The sequence below is a fragment of the Perissodus microlepis genome, chromosome 7, assembly GCF_051167445.1.
Source record: "Perissodus microlepis isolate ML-2025 ecotype Zambia chromosome 7, ASM5116744v1, whole genome shotgun sequence".
NCBI classification, from domain to species: Eukaryota; Metazoa; Chordata; class Actinopteri; order Cichliformes; family Cichlidae; genus Perissodus; species Perissodus microlepis.
The window spans coordinates 48,132,744-48,149,261 of record NC_140467.1 but is presented as its reverse complement, the minus strand read 5'-3'; the positions used below and the strand labels follow the sequence as shown (position 1 = coordinate 48,149,261).

Below are 16,518 nucleotides of genomic sequence, written 5' to 3'. Positions count from 1 at the left end.
GAAATATTCCAGAAGAGTATTTAAAGAAATTAGAAGAAAAGGATAAATGTGGTCATACCAAATATTGAATTTCAAACTTGTTAGAACAGTACAAACTGTGTTTCCTTTATATAGTGTATTTCCATGTGTATTTGTACATATTTCAGTAAACAGCAGAACTGTGTGTTCAAAGCATTTATTAAAGCATTTATTCTTTTAATAATCATCTAAAATTCACCATTTCTCAGATACTTCTGGTGAATAATCATGATGCAATACATTGAAGTATAGTAGGTAGAAATCTGCTCATGCATCTGTAATAACAATAAGAAAATGACTGTTGGTGGCTGCTTTGCTATTTTTACTGAAGTAAAATCTATAAGTAGGCCTCCTTCTTTCACCTCTACTTGCAACCCCCTAAAGCAAGTCCCGACTTGGTGATTGGACAAAATGAGGACATCTATTCTGTCTGACAAGACAGCAAGGGATGGAAGCTCTTTCAGTATGTAATGTACACTGTATCTGCTCTGGTCGGATGCTTTTATTTGAACTTTATTCACATGACTGTTCTTAGCATATCATTAGATTTAACCAGTAGTACTTAATCATATGAAGTACAAAGGGAAATGTTTGGGAAATATATTTTAATATAATTAGCAATAGTGTTATATAAGAGTACTCTATTGTAAGCATTGCAAGTTTACTTTTAATTGTTGTATTGTTGTTTTGTTAATGCATATAGCACGAAGGGCCGCCAGTCGGCGCTGTGATTCACATGTTCGTTTAGATCAGTGACATGAGCGACACATAGTGGTCATTCCATGTTACTACGGCGCAGTGTAAGAGTTATTGGCTGTATCCCAATTCAGGGTCTGCAGCCTTAACGGTCCACAAGGGCCGCGTACTCAAAGACCGCTAAGACCGGAAGTGAGAGGCTTGTGAAATGGGACGGTCTAGCCTCGGTCGCGCTGCCCAGGTTGCCTAGCAACCATGATACTAACCGCTGGAAACGTTTCATACAGCTTTGTTTGACAGAAATGAAGGAGAAATTTTGTTCATTTGTTTGTTTGTTCTTACATGAGCTTTGTTTGATTTGTTGAGTATCTGAGGCTGAAAAACATGATTGTTGGGCTTCATTTCTGTACTGAACAGTCATTTTAAGATTAGTTAGTAAATAACAATTAGCTAATGTTGTTCATGAGACTAAAGTCATCTCACTTTGGTAATGTAAATATAATATGGCCAATATATTTATTACTATATTAATCATTATTAGTTATTACAGCAGTGAGCTTGAACTCTGTGTCATTCACTGAGCCTCAGTAAAGATTCAAGTTGCATTTATTCAAATTTCCTATCACCTTAAATCTTCACTTAAAGACAAGTATCTTTGACAGTGTATATATAGATGTATTATATATAAGAGACAAATATTGTTCGTTTAATATGTTGGCATTACTAAATTTGGCTCAATGCTTACATATATGTGTAAGAAGAAAATGTACGAGCTGTGAAAACTGTTTCTGATAGAATAAAGAATAGACTGATATATTAAATATTCCTTTATCGGGTGAGAAAATCAGACCATGTCATAACTCCTTATGTCATACAGAATAGATATCAGAGCCTTAAACAGGCTGACTTCTGCTAAATGGAACAAACTGGGCAGAAAGTATACAAACACATAACATCCTTATAAAATATGATGTAACACTATAGATCAACTTACCTCAGAATATATAAAGCATATAAACAATTACAGCAATATGATGCAACAAACACAGCAGTGCTACTAATCCAAAATACTCAAAGCTTCATAGAACTGAAACAAACACTTATTTTTAGGTCCATTCTGCTGCTGATACATACTTTAGGTTTCTGAATATTAAACTTGTTGCTGCCTTTCATAGTGTGTAACCTGAAGGCCCTGAGTACTTTCTCCCACACTGAAAACACTGGAATGATAAAATGATTTGAACATTACCCAATAAGACTGATTCAGGACAGACAATTAGTTATGTTAAACTTTTCTAGCAGTCCTTCACAAACAGGGAACAGTCTGTCTATTCTCTCCATCTGTCAGCTGCTGCTGGCTCTTCCTCCTCCTCTTCCTCACACACTGCTGAGTTTGTCCTGGTGGATCATCAGGGGTGCAAAGCCTCACAGATGATGTGCAGCAGTGGGTCCCTCAGTCTGTCCTCACACATGGAAATCAAATGTGTGATAAGCTGCAGGATTCAAACACAAGTGTAACTTATAAATACATGTTCATACTTTTATTACACAATCAGAGAGAAAGAAAAAGAGAGAGTGCAGGACAGACAGACAGGTGACAGTCTCAGGTGTACACACTGCTACAAAACAGCACAAGAGAAGGAGGATTTAGTGTTTGTGTTATTACGAGTGCTAAACAAGAAGAGTTCCCAGATGGTACAGTGGACACATGTGTGACTGCTGTGATTAAAGCATCTTTCTTTCAGCTTAACGAGTGAACCGTCAGCTCGTTCAAACACACGTTCAAGTCCGTTTGGCTCGACACCACCGAACAGAAGCAGCAATATAACATAGCTAACATTAACAGTGCAGTGAATCCTGCTTGTGCCGTGATATTCAGGACTGCAAACCGAGCAGCATCACTGACTTTCAGCTTGTTGTGTTTGTGGATATATGACTGCAGGGGCGATTTTAGCCCATTTTTGGGGGTGCTTCAGCACCCCCAAAATGAATCAAAGCACCCCCAAAGATTTCTTACTTTTTTTGAAAATATTTGCTGTTTGTGGGACACACTACTAAAAATACAAAAAGCATACAGTACTTAATTGAGATGGAACATTTTAACAACAAAAGTATAGATACCCCCCTCCCAAAATGGTTTGTTCCAGCTCGCCTCTCCCCTGCTCTGGCTCTAGCGCTGTTGCTGCCAGAGCAATGGTGGCTGAGACGCAGCGGAGCGGAGGTGTAAGTGCCTGGCTTAAAACAGGACCTTGTTAGCTGCCTTTAACCTTCAGTTACTCTTTATATAGTTAGGTAGGAGTTGGTAGGATGTTTCTTTTTAGCTGAAAAACATTACACCAGGTAACCTGCAGTGTTGAAAACTTGTTTTCCGACGATGTTTGTTACCCTACAATCCGTCCTGCTCTGTCGTAAAATCAGCGACATTTGACCGTCCTGTTAATCTCATTGAAATGTATACAGCCTATTTAAAACCTAAAACTTAACATTGTCCTTAGTCTGCTGTTGTCACCACTGTTGCTACAACGGTTTGAAATGTAATGAGAGAAACTGGTTATTTTGTCATATGTGCCGATATTAAACCCAAGGTACTAACTAGCTAACTGACTGGATTCCCATTAACCTTATAACTGCTGGTGTGTGTGTGTGTGTGTGTGTGTGTGTGTGTGTGTGTGTGTGTGTGTGTGTGTGTTTGTGTACAGAGAGACAGCCAGGGTCATAATGGATATGAAGAAGTTTTTTCAAAAAAAAGGAGCCACATTCAGGTAAAAGTGTAAAATCAAATGATCCATCAATGAAGGATAATGTTGGATCAGTGTTTCAGTATTTATATCTTTTATGTGGTTTGGTTATTTGCCTTTTGGTTGAAAGTACACTGAGAGAGGACTTTTTTATTAGTGATCTTAATAGTATTTTTTTTTAATCTAATTGAATACAATCTATTTGTGTATGATTGTCTTGTCAGTCCAAAGAGGGAGAGAGGAAAGAGGGGAAAGTACAAGGTCAGGAAGAACCAGGTATAAGAAAACAGGCAGGGAACAGTGACAGGCACAACAGAAACTGTTAAACTGGCAAAGAAAAAAAACAAAACTAATTTTACTCGTACAATCTGGAAGTTGTGTTCTCCCTATATTAAAGCTGCTATACAGAGTCTGCAAAACAAACTGGGTTGTCAGCCCTGGCACTGCATTACCATGTTGAACTTCAGTCAGAGGAAGTCACGGTTGCCAAAGACTTTTTGAAGCTCAAGAGTGAGGCTGGTGCCATCCCAGATATGTTAACATTGTACAATCTTCTGGATAATCAGATCTTCCCCACACTGAAAACTGTTATTCAGGTTGCCCTAACAAACCCAGTTAGCAGCTGTAGCTGTGAGAGGTCTTTTAGTGTCTTGAGTCAGCTCCATACCTGGCTGAGAAGGACCATGGGTCAAAGCAGACTCCAGCACCTGGCTGTGATGTCAGTTGAGAAAGAGATGCTTGAGAGACTTGACCACCAAAATGTGATAGACAGATTTACCAACCTCAAGGTGACATAGGATAAAAGAAAAGAAAAAATCTGCAGAGCCATAGTAGTATCTGCACTAAACATCTTTTTATACATTGTATACATTGTACCAAAGGCCAAGGTGTGTCATTTTTTTAAAAAAATTTTTAATAATATTTTGTATATTTCAAGGACTCTATTTTTGGAGCGTATTTTTTTCTGTATTATATTATACATACACTTTAAAAGTGAATCTCTGTCCAAAAAATGCACTCAGTTTACTTTTTACTCACTATGAGAATCATTTTCATCATCAGTTTTTGTTTTTGTTTTTTTCAAATTCCAATCCATTCTTCTTTAGCAGCATTTAAATAACCTTTATCAGATTTGATGGTTTTGTTACAGACTGGTCAAAAAAGTGTTTTGCTTTTCTTGCACAAATGTGGGATTAAATTGTGTTAAAATGTACAAAACAGTGATGTCATGTTTTGTGACGAGGACCCAGGCACAGAGAGACTTGATGAATTTAAGAATCTTATGATTTAATAAAGAAATTTGCAGACTTGCACAGAGATGGTAAAATTACGATGACTGATAATGGAGATGAAGACAACAGAGGATGAGGACAGGGAGGAACAGAGGGAACTCGGGACAACTGGAGACATTTAGGGATGCAGGGACTGACAGAGACAGGGAAGAAGGCTCATCGTGATGAATAAAGTTTACCTTGCCTGGCTGGGCAGCTCTCTGGGTGCTCAGCACCCCCAAAGCTCTGATCCTAGAATCGCCCCTGTATGACTGACTTTAATTATCCACAAAATCATCAGATTCCCTGTAAGATTAAGGTCAACTATCGAACGGCGTATAAAGTAAAGGCTTTAAAACCAAGTAAACGCTGAAAGTACAAACATCGCTAATGTCACATAACTTTGCCGACATGTGGCCAACAGTAATGTTTTAATGTTCTTCATTATTAAACATTTGCACACAAATAAGTGGCATAATATTCAGTACTTACTTTTGAAAGTTTACTCCTTGGCCGCTCCGCTTCCACCGTTTTTTTCGGCAAAATTATCCACAGCCACCGCCGCACTATGAAGTCTGGAATATGTTGGGCCATGAAGTCTACACCGCTACATCCTTAAAATTCAAGGAAATGAAGGACGCATTTGAGGGACGCATTTCGAGCAGCCTGTCAGTGTGCTCTTGTGTCACTACACAGCCTCTGAATTGGGACAGCCTTCGTCGCGTCGCTGTGACGTAATCGGCCTTAAACTGTGGCCTCTAAGGCTGCAAACCCTGAATTGGGATACAGCCAAAGGTCCAGAAATCCTATTACGGTCTCTGTATGATAACGCTTTAATTTAAGTAGACACGTCACGTGGTCGGATGCGGACATGCTGTGCTTCAACCAGGGGGAGAGACGCAGGCGCATCGGTCCCGTGCAGTGGATTTCTCCCAGCGGAACGCCATGGACTTTATGACAGATCAGGATGTGCAGAGGGTGAGGATTACTTTCACATACCGATGAAAATGACATGGAAGTGCAGTTTATAGTTAAATTACCAATGCTCAGTTAAATAATTAGCAATTTGATCACTGTTTGCTTCGAACAGAAAACAGTTTTACTTTTGCAATGTCAGTTGTGCATCAGAAGCCTCTTCCGTATTATATATGGTAATACGATTGTATTTTGTCGCTGTATTCAAATGAAATGCACATTTCAAGTTCATTGCACAACACCCTGCAGCCACAAGTGGTCCACTGACGTCAGCAAACGGCCCCTGTTTCAGCTAGGAAAACACCATATGTGCCCTCAGGAGTAAATTCCCCATTTTCCAACACTTACTCTGTTCTTGTAAGCTACAGAAAGGCAGGAACTAACCGAGGCCATGCTGTAGTCTTGTAATCTTGCCGTAGTTTGCAAGATTATAAGAGAATATTTATAAAATATATATGTACTTAAACTATCCGATGGCAACTATTTTTCAACACATTCTCTCCGGTTGGGTTAAATCCTACGCAGCAGAAAACAGAACAATGCTGCAGGGCGGACAACAATTAAAACATGGGTTTTTTTCCTCTTGTTGGATTATGATGCAGCTGTCATCCTTAAGAAATCAGTAACATAAGACACTCATTAGCCAAGAATAAAAAAAACAAAACTCACATATTTTATGCAGCTGTTTTAATGTAATTATGCAATTTTAAACTGGGAACCGGCCTTAATATGTAGCATGTGTTTCACGTCTCATGGCTGTGAATTAAACTCTGGGTGTGACTTCAGTTTGAAATGTGAAAGAGACCTTTGTGTGAAAAGCAGGCATGAAAGGTCATTAGGACGAGCCTCGGTGCTTCAGTTATTGCTCCTTCTGTTCTGTAAACGGCTCAAACTGAATTTCCTTCGGCTTGACAGTACCAGGAGGATGGATACGTGATTCTGGACGGGCTGCTGACCTCCCAGGAGTGTGATGAACTGAGGCAGAGGATGGCAGAGATTGTGGAGCGGATGGATGTCCCTGAACACTGCCGTACCACCTTCTCCACCTACCATGATGAGCAGCTAAAAAAGCAGGTGACCCAATGACCAACGCTGCACAGGATCTTTAACACTGTCAGCTTTCCTTTGAACAATGTTTCTTTCACATGCTTCCAATGACATCACCATTTGCAGATGCAGGTAAGGCAGCTGAGGGCGCACCCTCCTTAGTGATCACACCCATGTAGTCTTTCTATAAGTTAGCTTCACATTTACAGTTATTTGCCTCGACCTCTTTGACCCTGCAAGCAGACTCTTATGTCAACAGTGTAGTCAGTGTCGGTGTCTTTCCCCTCTGACCTGCAGGGAAATGCTGACTATTTCATCACAAGTGGAGATAAGATCCGATTCTTCTTTGAGAAAGGGGTTTTTGATGACAAAGGTGAGTTCCAGTGAAATTCTTTCTACACTGTCTTTCATTTCTCATGCTGTGAAACTCCAAAATGAGATGATGATTTTCTCACCTTGCAGGGGAGTTTATTGTACCCAAGCAGCGGTCACTAAATAAAGTTGGACATGGTGAGCTTTTGGGGTTTTCCAACAACACGTAGCCTATAAACTGTTGCATAAAAATCTCCTAACTGCTAGTTTTTTTTTCTTTTAGCACTGCATGCCTATGAGCCGTTGTACGAAAAGGTTACACATTCGCCCAAAGTCCAGGTGAGCTAACAGGTTGACGGAGTGAAAGAATGATTTACTGAGTCACAGAATAACTAACTGTCCAATGAAATGTCATTCTCCTAGGGCATAGCTAAAAAGCTGGGCCTAGTGAGTCCTGTGATTCTCCAAAGTATGTTCATATTTAAGGTAAATGGCCTTATACTGCTAGACAATGCTACATAATGACTTATTAAAACGTAAAGATTGAAATAAGAACCTTATCTTTTACAGCAACCAGGCATCGGTGGGGAAGGTAAGAAAATTCAGCAGAATATTTTTGTCAGTAATGAGTACACATTTCCCATCACATTTTTTAACCAAAGATCCCTTCTTATCCTTATTTCTGTCTCATATTAAAGACACTCAAATTTGGTATAAAAACACGAAAGTAAAAGCAAAAAAACTGACATAAAAACCTTGTAAATAATGGAATATTTGCACCTTGGCCACATTATTAGGAATACCGGTAAAATCTGTTTTGCCATGAATTCCACCTTTTGTGAAACTTACATCTTTTTGCCTTTTGTTGATGGTAGTTTATGTTAACGGGGTGCCAAAATACTGCCATGACATTTCATTCTACTGAAAGTGAGGCATGAAAGCGACTAGCCTAAACACAGGTTAGCATTATTCTAAATCCCATCAATATTTGTTTTGTAATGAAGCTGAATTTAAGTTGCAGTTGGAACCTTGTTAAAGTTTAAAAGGTTCAGTGTTTTCCAGATGCTGTATAATATGACCTATTTTTCGGGAGGCCATCCCATGACTGAAAATGTTTAATTTTGAAATGTAGCCCTAAACAATGACAGAGCATCCACCATGTTTTACAGCTGGTTATGCGCACAGATTTTAGGTCTGCCACTTCTTTCTGTCCAGTTTCCTCAAATTCTTTAAGGACACACTGCACACTTTTGGCTGATAGCTGATTGGGAATTACAGTGTCACTGACAAAATACAGTTTTATGGAAAGGAAATTAGAGATTTATTTTATGTCAGGCTTCTATTAACAAAGTAAATACGGTTATAATTTTAAATTATATCCATAGCAGATTCTCATGTGTTTCTTAGTGACTCCACACCAAGATGCTACATTTCTGTACACGGAGCCCCTGGGCAGAGTTATGGGGGTGTGGATTGCCCTGGAAGATGCTACTATTAACAATGGCTGTCTGTGGTTTATCCCAGGATCACACAACAGTAAGTATCTACCAGAATGTCTTTATAAAGTGTATATGTTATCCAGCTACTGCTCTGCCACATATTTCTGAAATAGTTTTTAAGGTTTATTTATTGCATGTTATAATTTTATATTTTCTCTTTTTGCCCCAGGCGGTATCACTAGACGTATGGTGCGTACTCCAAAGGGCACCTTTCCCCTGACCGACTTTATCGGTAGAGAGCAGACATACGATGACGAGAAGTTTGTTGCCGCACCAGTGAAAAAAGGTCTAAATTTAGTCGGTGATTGATGGACACATTTTTGAATTTTGTGACATTTTGCAACTGAAATTGTAAAAAAAAAATGTTGTTGCTTATAAAGAAACTTTTGACCGTCGACAGCTCAGGACAGTTCACCTTAGATTAAATGCCTTGAGTTTTTTTCTTTTTCTGCACCGTTATAAAAATAATACACACCAACCACCATATTGACACTTTTTTTTTTGTTTAAATTAACAAAAAAAAGTGACTTATCAAACTCTGGAGGTTCTGGTAGTTTAAATTAGATTTTTTTACATTTGGAGTCTTTATGCTAAGCTAAGCTAACTGGCTAGCTGCTTTAAACATGCTAAGAATTGCATTAATCTTTATATTCTCTACCTAGTAAACTAAGTTCAGTTCAATTAAATGTTATTTATATAACCAAGTCACAACAATGTGCTTTATAGTGTAAGGTAAAGAAACTACAATATTAGAGAGAAAACCCCAACAATCAGATAACATCCTGTGAGCAACGCCCTTTGCGGCAGCGGGAAGAAAAAACTCCCTTATAACAGGAAGAAACCTCCAGGAGAAGGAGCCGTCTGCTGCGACCTGCAAAATGTTTTCAGGTCTTCAAGTCTGAGGAAATGCTGAAACAAAAACATGACTGTTAGAATAATTGGTCATAAAAGTAGAGTTAGCACTGCATTACTGAAATAAAACTGTTCAAGTTGGTCAGCTGTTGCTCATTCCCTTGTTCAGGTGGTGTTATCCTGATCCACGGACAGGTGGTGCATCGAAGTGCTGAAAACACCTCTGAAGAGTCTCGTCATGTCTACACCTTCCACATCATGGAAGCCCAGCAGACCCGCTGGAGCCCTGACAACTGGTGAGACTTTGTGGGCTGGCCTTGTGATATTTCTTTTATTTGACTACATATTTCTGGCAAGTGATTGTCTCAGTTAACATGTAGTCAAATAGAGATGTTCCTCATTAATTTGTTTAATGTCAGTTTTGTGTTGATGCACACGTCAAGTAAACTTCAAATAAGCACAGATTTGTTTAGAGCAGCCCTTCTTTGTTTTCATACAACATATCTAGATTTGTATATGTCAGCATTTAGTTTTGTATGGAAAATCAGTGTTCTCTCATTAATGCAAACTTTATGAAACAAGATGCTCCAAAGAAATTTCCCAAGCCTGACCTGTCCATCTTATTTCTATCTCTTTGGTCCTGTAAGGTTGCAGCCCACTGAAGACCTCCCTTTCCCACCTCTCTACACTTGAAGGATTCTTTGGCATCCGGTGCTGCTCCCAAAGAATAACCAGAATCTATGATATTTTCATCAAGGAAAAAAAAATCAGATAATACTGTTTCATTAACTTCCCAAAGAATGGCTGTGCTTGCAATATTCTTCTGATAAGGGTAAAAGGATCTTATTACACAAGAAAACAATAGGCTGAATCCTGAGCTCAGGCAAAAAATAGACATGTATAAATAAGATATACTACCAGTCAAAAGTTTGGACACACCTTCTGATTTAATGGTTTGTCTTTATTTTTATGGCTGTTTACATTGTAGATTCTCACTGAAGGCATTACAACTGTGAATGAACACACATGGAATTATGTAGTTAACAAAAAAAAAAAAGTGAAATACCTCAAAACATGTTTTATATTTTACATTCTTCAACATAGCCACCCTTTGCTTTGATTGCTGCTTTGCACACTCTTGGCAGTCTCTCAATGAGCTTCATGAGGTTATCACCTGAAATGGTTTGTGTCCAAACTTTTGACTGGTAATGTAAATCCATCCATTTCTCTAAACTTGAACAATTTGGAGTCACTGGGCTACTGAGAGGTGGCTACACCCTGGACAGGTTCACAGTCTATTGCGGTCTATTCACACCCATGGTCAATTTAGAACCACCAGTTAACCTAACTTACGTGTTTTTGGAGTGTGGGAAGAAGCCGGATTACCTGGAGATCACTCACATAGGCACAGGGAGAATAGACAAACTCCACAGAGGTGGTCCCCAACCCCAATCATAAACCCTGTGCTGTGCTGTCTGCAAAACATTTTTGTTAATATCTTAAACTTCCAGAATAGTTCTTCTGGGGGACATTCAAAATGAATGTTTTGATATGCTTTGCCACTCAATTCAATTCTGTTTATAAAGCACTAAATCAGTTTTATATTTATATAAAATATAGATTATATTTTAGGGTAAAGACCCTACAATAATGAAGAGAAAATCCCAACAATCTGATGACTCCCTATGAGTGAGTACTTGGCAACAGTGAGAAGGAAAAACTCCCTCTTAACAGGAAGAAAGCTTCAGAATTACCAGGAGCAGGGAGGGAATGCCACGACCTTTAGGAAGTGAGGGAAGGAAGACCCAGTTGAGCATTTCTTTGAAATGGTGTACATCTGGGAAAGAGGGTTTGAGATACATTTTTTTCCTTGGTCATGTCAAAAGTGACACATGCTCATCACGTGTATAGTAACCATATATTTAAAGGAAGTCCAGGCCATGGATTAGCTGCTGTGTTCTCTGCAGGTTTCAGGCTGTTAACAGCAGCAGGTTTGCAGTTGAAAGACTACACCTAAACTTTCTTGCATGCCTCAAGAAAACAGCTCAACACCAGACTGATTTTGCAGCATGCAGCATTATAATTATGTTAACACTTGAAACCATGTTTTAATAACATTGTAATAAGTCTGTTAACTCCATATTTAACCAGCTTTCCTTCCTGGCTTTAAATAGACTTTATTGATATTGCACTTTTTCAGTCAAAACACTTAAAGCACACACACACACATTCATAGGATTTTTTTTTTTAAATTACATACTGTACAGCGCGTTTTCGATCACAGTCTCACACGCTGCTGATTTGGCTGCAGCAGTGTTGCTTTCATCCGATATACTGTGTTTGAAATTTTTGCATTTTTGTGCCGTTTTGATTTGATCATCCTTGGGAAAATATACTGTTCTGCTGCCAGTATTCCGGTTTGACGAATTCAGTCTGTGCATCTGCTTAGCCAGTCTGCTTATGTTAAGTTATCACAAAAAGAGGGTAAGAGAAGAATTAAACTAGTTTTATAAGAAAAAAAAAAAAAATCGCAAGCTTGGCCAATCTCTGGTTCCTTACTAACCAGCATTTAGACTAATAATTTTTTCTAACTTAATTATAAATTTGCTGGAAAAGTGTTTTAAATTGTGGCTGAAATTTTTTTTTTTTTAAATAAACATTTTTTTGATCAAGTCTCCATGGAGATTTCACTGTGCAACTGACATTTCCACCCACCTTTATTAAGCATTTCTTCATCAGCATTGTCAACAGCTTTATTCTTGTGCAAGATCTTTTTAAATGATTTGTGCCCAAATAAGACAATGAATTCCTCCATTTATAGACAACAGCGAGCATCTCTGCTTTCAAGTATGTTCATTTTAAGACCCAACTTAAAATGAAAAAGACAAAGCTTTATGTACGTGTAATTATTAAGCGCAGCATTCAAACTCCTCGTGTTAGTGTCACAAATCAAAGTGAAAAAGTGAAGGGATAATCTTTGTGTTGTTAAAATACAGTCGCTCACATAGGTCCTACATCTCAATCCTCAAAAAAACAAACAAAAAAAACAACAACAACAACCCCCCCCCCCCAAAAAAAACCAAACAAAAGCTTTGTTTGTTCTCAGATGTTCTGAAACATGCAATACTAAATTTTCTTTCAAAATGTAAGAATGTTGGAAAAAGAAACACACCAGCAGGATCAGGCTAATAAACATCATCAGAACATTAAAAACAAACAAACAAAAAAGAAACACTTGAGAATTTTTACAGATGAACTGAAACCAGCTCCATTTCCTTATCTACAAATGACGAGATCAAACCCAATAAAAATTAGAGTATATTGCTATAAAGCATATAAAACAATAATTTAGAAGTAACTCTTGCTGTAAAAGTTGCCAAAACGTAAAGGCCTGTGTGCATGGGTGTGGCCCAAAAGCATATCTACAATGTCCAAAAAACCCCCAAAACACTAAAGGCTCAGTATTACAAGGAAATGTAGATATTTAAGGGGTGCAGGGTCCCATTAAACCACAAACCGGTAAGCAAAGTTGATTTATCTGACAAAAATATATGCGGTAGGACAACCGGCATACACATTACAGTACTGCATTATCACATCAGTCTCATGCAGGAGCATAGTGTGTTTCTACCATATATAAGTATAAATCAGCCCTTTAAATAAGAGTTGAAATGGGCTGCCATGCTAGCGTCTACAGCTTCTATTATGGTAGGTTGTGTGTGATAGAAAATAGACTTCTTAAGGCAAGTATTTTCAGAAGAAACTTCTTCATATTGCCATCAGGGAGGCAAACATAATAATAAAGATGTGAGAAAGTTGATTAAAAGACATATCAATAATTTAAAGTTAACTTATGTTCTTCGAAAGGCAATACAAGGCATGTATCTGTTTACAAAATAAAAACGACAGGACATTTTGTGTATTTCTTGCCGATTATAAAAAATGCATCCAGGATTTCTATTTAAGAAACCCTTTTTTCCCCCTCCACACTCTGCTAAACTGAGTCTCCCGTTGCATAATTTAGGAGCTGTTGGTGTCGGTGGCAGAGAAAACATACGCCACCTCTGTCGCAAGGCTCAGACTTGATCTAAAATGTTCTACTGGTTATTGGAAAGGATACTGAAAATGATCTAAAGACAACAGACTGTCATGCCAACACTGTCGCATGTAAAGGTTTGTCGATATCCTGGTCGGTTAATCTGACTGCTTTCAATCGCATTGTGCTGGTCAAAAATAACTACCGATCATCTCCACAGACTACGAAAGACAGCTTTTTTTTTTTTGTCCCAAGTTCACCACCAGAAATGGCTGAGAAACAGGCAGTGGATCTGCTTGTTTGTATGATTGGTCCATTCAAAGCAACAGGAGGATGAAGAGGTAGAGTGGAAGCAGCAGGTTGTCTATTTGGGAGGTGTAGGCTTCCAGCATGGCCACCAGAGTGATGGAGCCAACAATCCATGAGTAGGTAGTGTTCAGATTGATGCTGCTGTCAAAGATGAGAAACATGGCCACGGCGATGATCTGGGCGAACACAGATGTCGCAGTCCCCTCTAAGGTTTTCTTGGTGCCGGGCCAATGGATCTCCCCCATGGTACTGCCAAACACAGAGGCCACAGTGTCTCCAACTCCCACCGCGAGCACACCTGCATAGGGCACCAGGCCACCCGCCCCTGGAAGTATTCCCTTAGGGGCACAGGGTCCAGGAAACAGCCAAATGGGCAAAGACATGCCCAGTAGCAGGTAAATGTGGGTGAGGATGAGAGGCCCAGAGTCCCGCTCGTCCAGGAACAGAGTGAGCAACTGCCTGAGCAGCTGACCGAGAGGCCTGATTCGAAAGTAACGCACATACTCCAAGAACAAGAAAACCGCCAGGCAACCCACAGATGCCACGTGGAGCAGCTGCCTGTCGTAGATCAACCCTGGAATGTAGGTGGCCACTACAATCAGATGGAAGTACTTCCTGACGATGGTCGACGCCTGGTGCTTCTTGGAACCCGACTGGCGCTGATAGTTCTGATGTAGCACAACGCAACTTGCCACGACAGACAGAAACACCCAGTACGCCAGCAGGCAGAGTCTCCTGTCATTCAACGTGATGAAGTCCAACAACCACATGAGGGGGTGGCGACCGATGAACAAAGACAGCCAGGGCATCAAGATCCCCAGACCCAGAACGGCTGTCATCATGTGAAAGAAGAGCGATGACCCCCAGCTCTCAGACTCCATGAAACAAAAGAGCAGGGCAAAGAAAACGCCCAGCAGCAGCGAGCCCACCACTAACACCGGGAGGAAATAGTTCACCGGGTCACCTTTGACCTCCGCCAGGTTCAGGGAGCGCTTGATGAGCTGGTTCACGATGAAGCTGATCCCACCGACAATGAGGAGCGCCTCTCCGGGCGTGAAGCAGCGTGGCAGCAGATAAAGCACAATCAGGCTGAGATAGACAAAGATCAGCAGCACCTCCAAGACCTCTATGACCTCAGACACCGTCAGGGTCTGCTTTGTGGTGTAGAGAATTGCGCTGCCGGCCATCCCTGCAATCACACAAGTGTTGGTGGGAACAGGTCTTGTGATTCCCAGTGCAATCAGGGAGAGGAACAGGGCTAGCATCATGCCTGTGATGGTGACCACCATGGAGAAGCGCTCAAAGTAGACATTCCCTGAGGCAGAGCACTTTTCTCTCAGTGCCAGGCCCAACAAAGGCATCACCATAGAGGCCGGAACGATGCCGCTGTTCGCTGAAGGGCGAAACTGGAACACAGCACCCCCAGACCTGAGCAGACGGTCCCATTTATGCTGCACATAGAAAGCCTGTATCACCAGGGCTATGCTGCACCAGGAGTGCTGGTTCCAGACCGCCATGTGGACACATAGTACCACTGCCAAAACTACAGTGGACTCCACGTGCACCGGGTTGATTTGCATGGCTGCAGGGTGGGCGCTCACAAAGAGGGAGGAGGGTTGATCTGAACAGATGGTGTGCAGCAATGAAGGCCTTCTTCTGTCACTTCCTCTCTCTCACAGGCTTCATCATTTGGAAGGTAACTTCCTTTGCTATGGATGTCCGAGGAAAAAGGGGAAAAAGTGTTAGCATTTAAGAGAAAAAAAAATACAGATCACAACAAACAGAATAATGTGAAAAAAATTACAGATTCAAATGCTACTGTACTGAATGCTGAGTCTTTTCTTGCTTATTCTAACTCTGAACCTTGATCATGCTTTATCTGCTTCCTGCCATGAACTATGACCACACTGAAAATTCACCCCGTCAGTGAGAAATTCACACAGTTCAGATAGCACGAGTTAAAGGCCACACATGAAACACATGTTCTTTCCACATCAGCTGCAACCTTTTGTTCCTGTGGGGGTCGGAGTTTGAGCTGTCTGTGTAGTGTGAGTTCTGTGTCAGCTATGGAGGCTATGCTTAACAAATGGTTATGAAAGCTGAAGGATATTTTAGGGAAAGAAAATCAAAACAATAAAACTCCAGTTTATTTCATTCATTCATACAGCCCAATGGGGCCAGATAATTCTCCCTACACCGAGGAACGCGTCTCTCTGGCAGCCGAGGATGCTTTAACCTCTGACGGCATCAAGCTAACGGCAGATTAACAAGCACACTGTACAGAGCTAGCAAAACGCCAGCAGTAACTGCTGGCAGCACTGACGCACAATACAGGCTGACAAAGACAAGCGTACATACCATACAAGCGCTACGTTGTCTGAGCGGACGTGTGCAATGAATCGCTATGAATCGCTGCCGTCCTTTCTGGACAGATTTGTTTCCTTTGTCAGCTGTCGGTCCTCTCACACCCAGTAGGAGGGGGCCATCTTTGACAGCCGGGTCACGTGGTACACTAAAAAAGTATCTCTTAAAGTCGTTACTTTTAAAGATTGTTTTAAATTTAATTTAATTTAAGTTTTTAATCTTAAAATTTGTGAAATAATTATATCACTGTAAAGTACATACTTTAAATAAATACATAAAAATATGTATTTATTTATTTTGGTCAAATTCAGACTTCTCCGGCTATTTTATACATGTAATACGTGAATAATTATTTGTAAAAATTAATTACCCGTAAGTCCAGAGGATCGCTTTGATACATG

At 40.1% G+C, this 16,518-nt stretch overlaps 2 protein-coding genes and 1 long non-coding RNA gene across 3 annotated transcripts; 1 reads left to right on the top strand and 2 right to left on the bottom strand.

Annotated features, from left to right (window-relative positions):
* Positions 1 to 1,526: 1,526 nt before the first annotated feature.
* Positions 1,527 to 5,324, bottom strand: LOC146383965 (uncharacterized). The gene is made up of 2 exons (XR_014800792.1): positions 5,216 to 5,324; positions 1,527 to 2,207 (listed from the first exon to the last, which is right to left on the bottom strand). It is a non-coding gene; the product is annotated as an uncharacterized LOC146383965 (long non-coding RNA).
* A 140-nt stretch (positions 5,325 to 5,464) lies between these two features.
* phyhd1 (phytanoyl-CoA dioxygenase domain containing 1) lies at positions 5,465 to 12,081 on the top strand. The gene is made up of 11 exons (XM_084935584.1): positions 5,465 to 5,701; positions 6,614 to 6,772; positions 7,043 to 7,118; positions 7,208 to 7,255; positions 7,341 to 7,396; positions 7,481 to 7,543; positions 7,628 to 7,649; positions 8,465 to 8,593; positions 8,726 to 8,842; positions 9,578 to 9,704; positions 10,056 to 12,081. The coding sequence occupies exons 1-11, from the start codon at positions 5,669 to 5,671 to the stop codon at positions 10,099 to 10,101; spliced, it is 876 nt and encodes a 291-aa protein (XP_084791710.1). The 5' UTR covers positions 5,465 to 5,668; the 3' UTR covers positions 10,102 to 12,081.
* A 26-nt stretch (positions 12,082 to 12,107) lies between these two features.
* dolk (dolichol kinase) lies at positions 12,108 to 16,251 on the bottom strand. The gene is made up of 2 exons (XM_084935583.1): positions 16,112 to 16,251; positions 12,108 to 15,462 (listed from the first exon to the last, which is right to left on the bottom strand). Exon 2 carries the CDS (start codon positions 15,331 to 15,333, stop codon positions 13,762 to 13,764), a length of 1,572 nt encoding a protein of 523 aa, XP_084791709.1. The 5' UTR covers positions 15,334 to 15,462; positions 16,112 to 16,251; the 3' UTR covers positions 12,108 to 13,761.
* Between the last annotated feature and the right edge of the window lie 267 nt (positions 16,252 to 16,518).

What these genes read in the sequence shown, in the direction of transcription:
- phyhd1 (XM_084935584.1), top strand. Translation starts at nt 5,669, where the DNA reads ATGGACTTTATGACAGATCAGGATGTGCAGAGG. An exon ending in ATGAGCAGCTAAAAAAGCAG is followed by an intron (nt 6,773 to 7,042) that starts GTGACCCAATGA and finishes TCTGACCTGCAG; the next exon opens with GGAAATGCTGACTATTTCAT. An exon ending in AGGGGTTTTTGATGACAAAG is followed by an intron (nt 7,119 to 7,207) that starts GTGAGTTCCAGT and finishes CTCACCTTGCAG; the next exon opens with GGGAGTTTATTGTACCCAAG.
- dolk (XM_084935583.1), bottom strand. Translation starts at nt 15,333, where the DNA reads ATGCAAATCAACCCGGTGCACGTGGAGTCCACTGTAGTTTTGGCAGTG.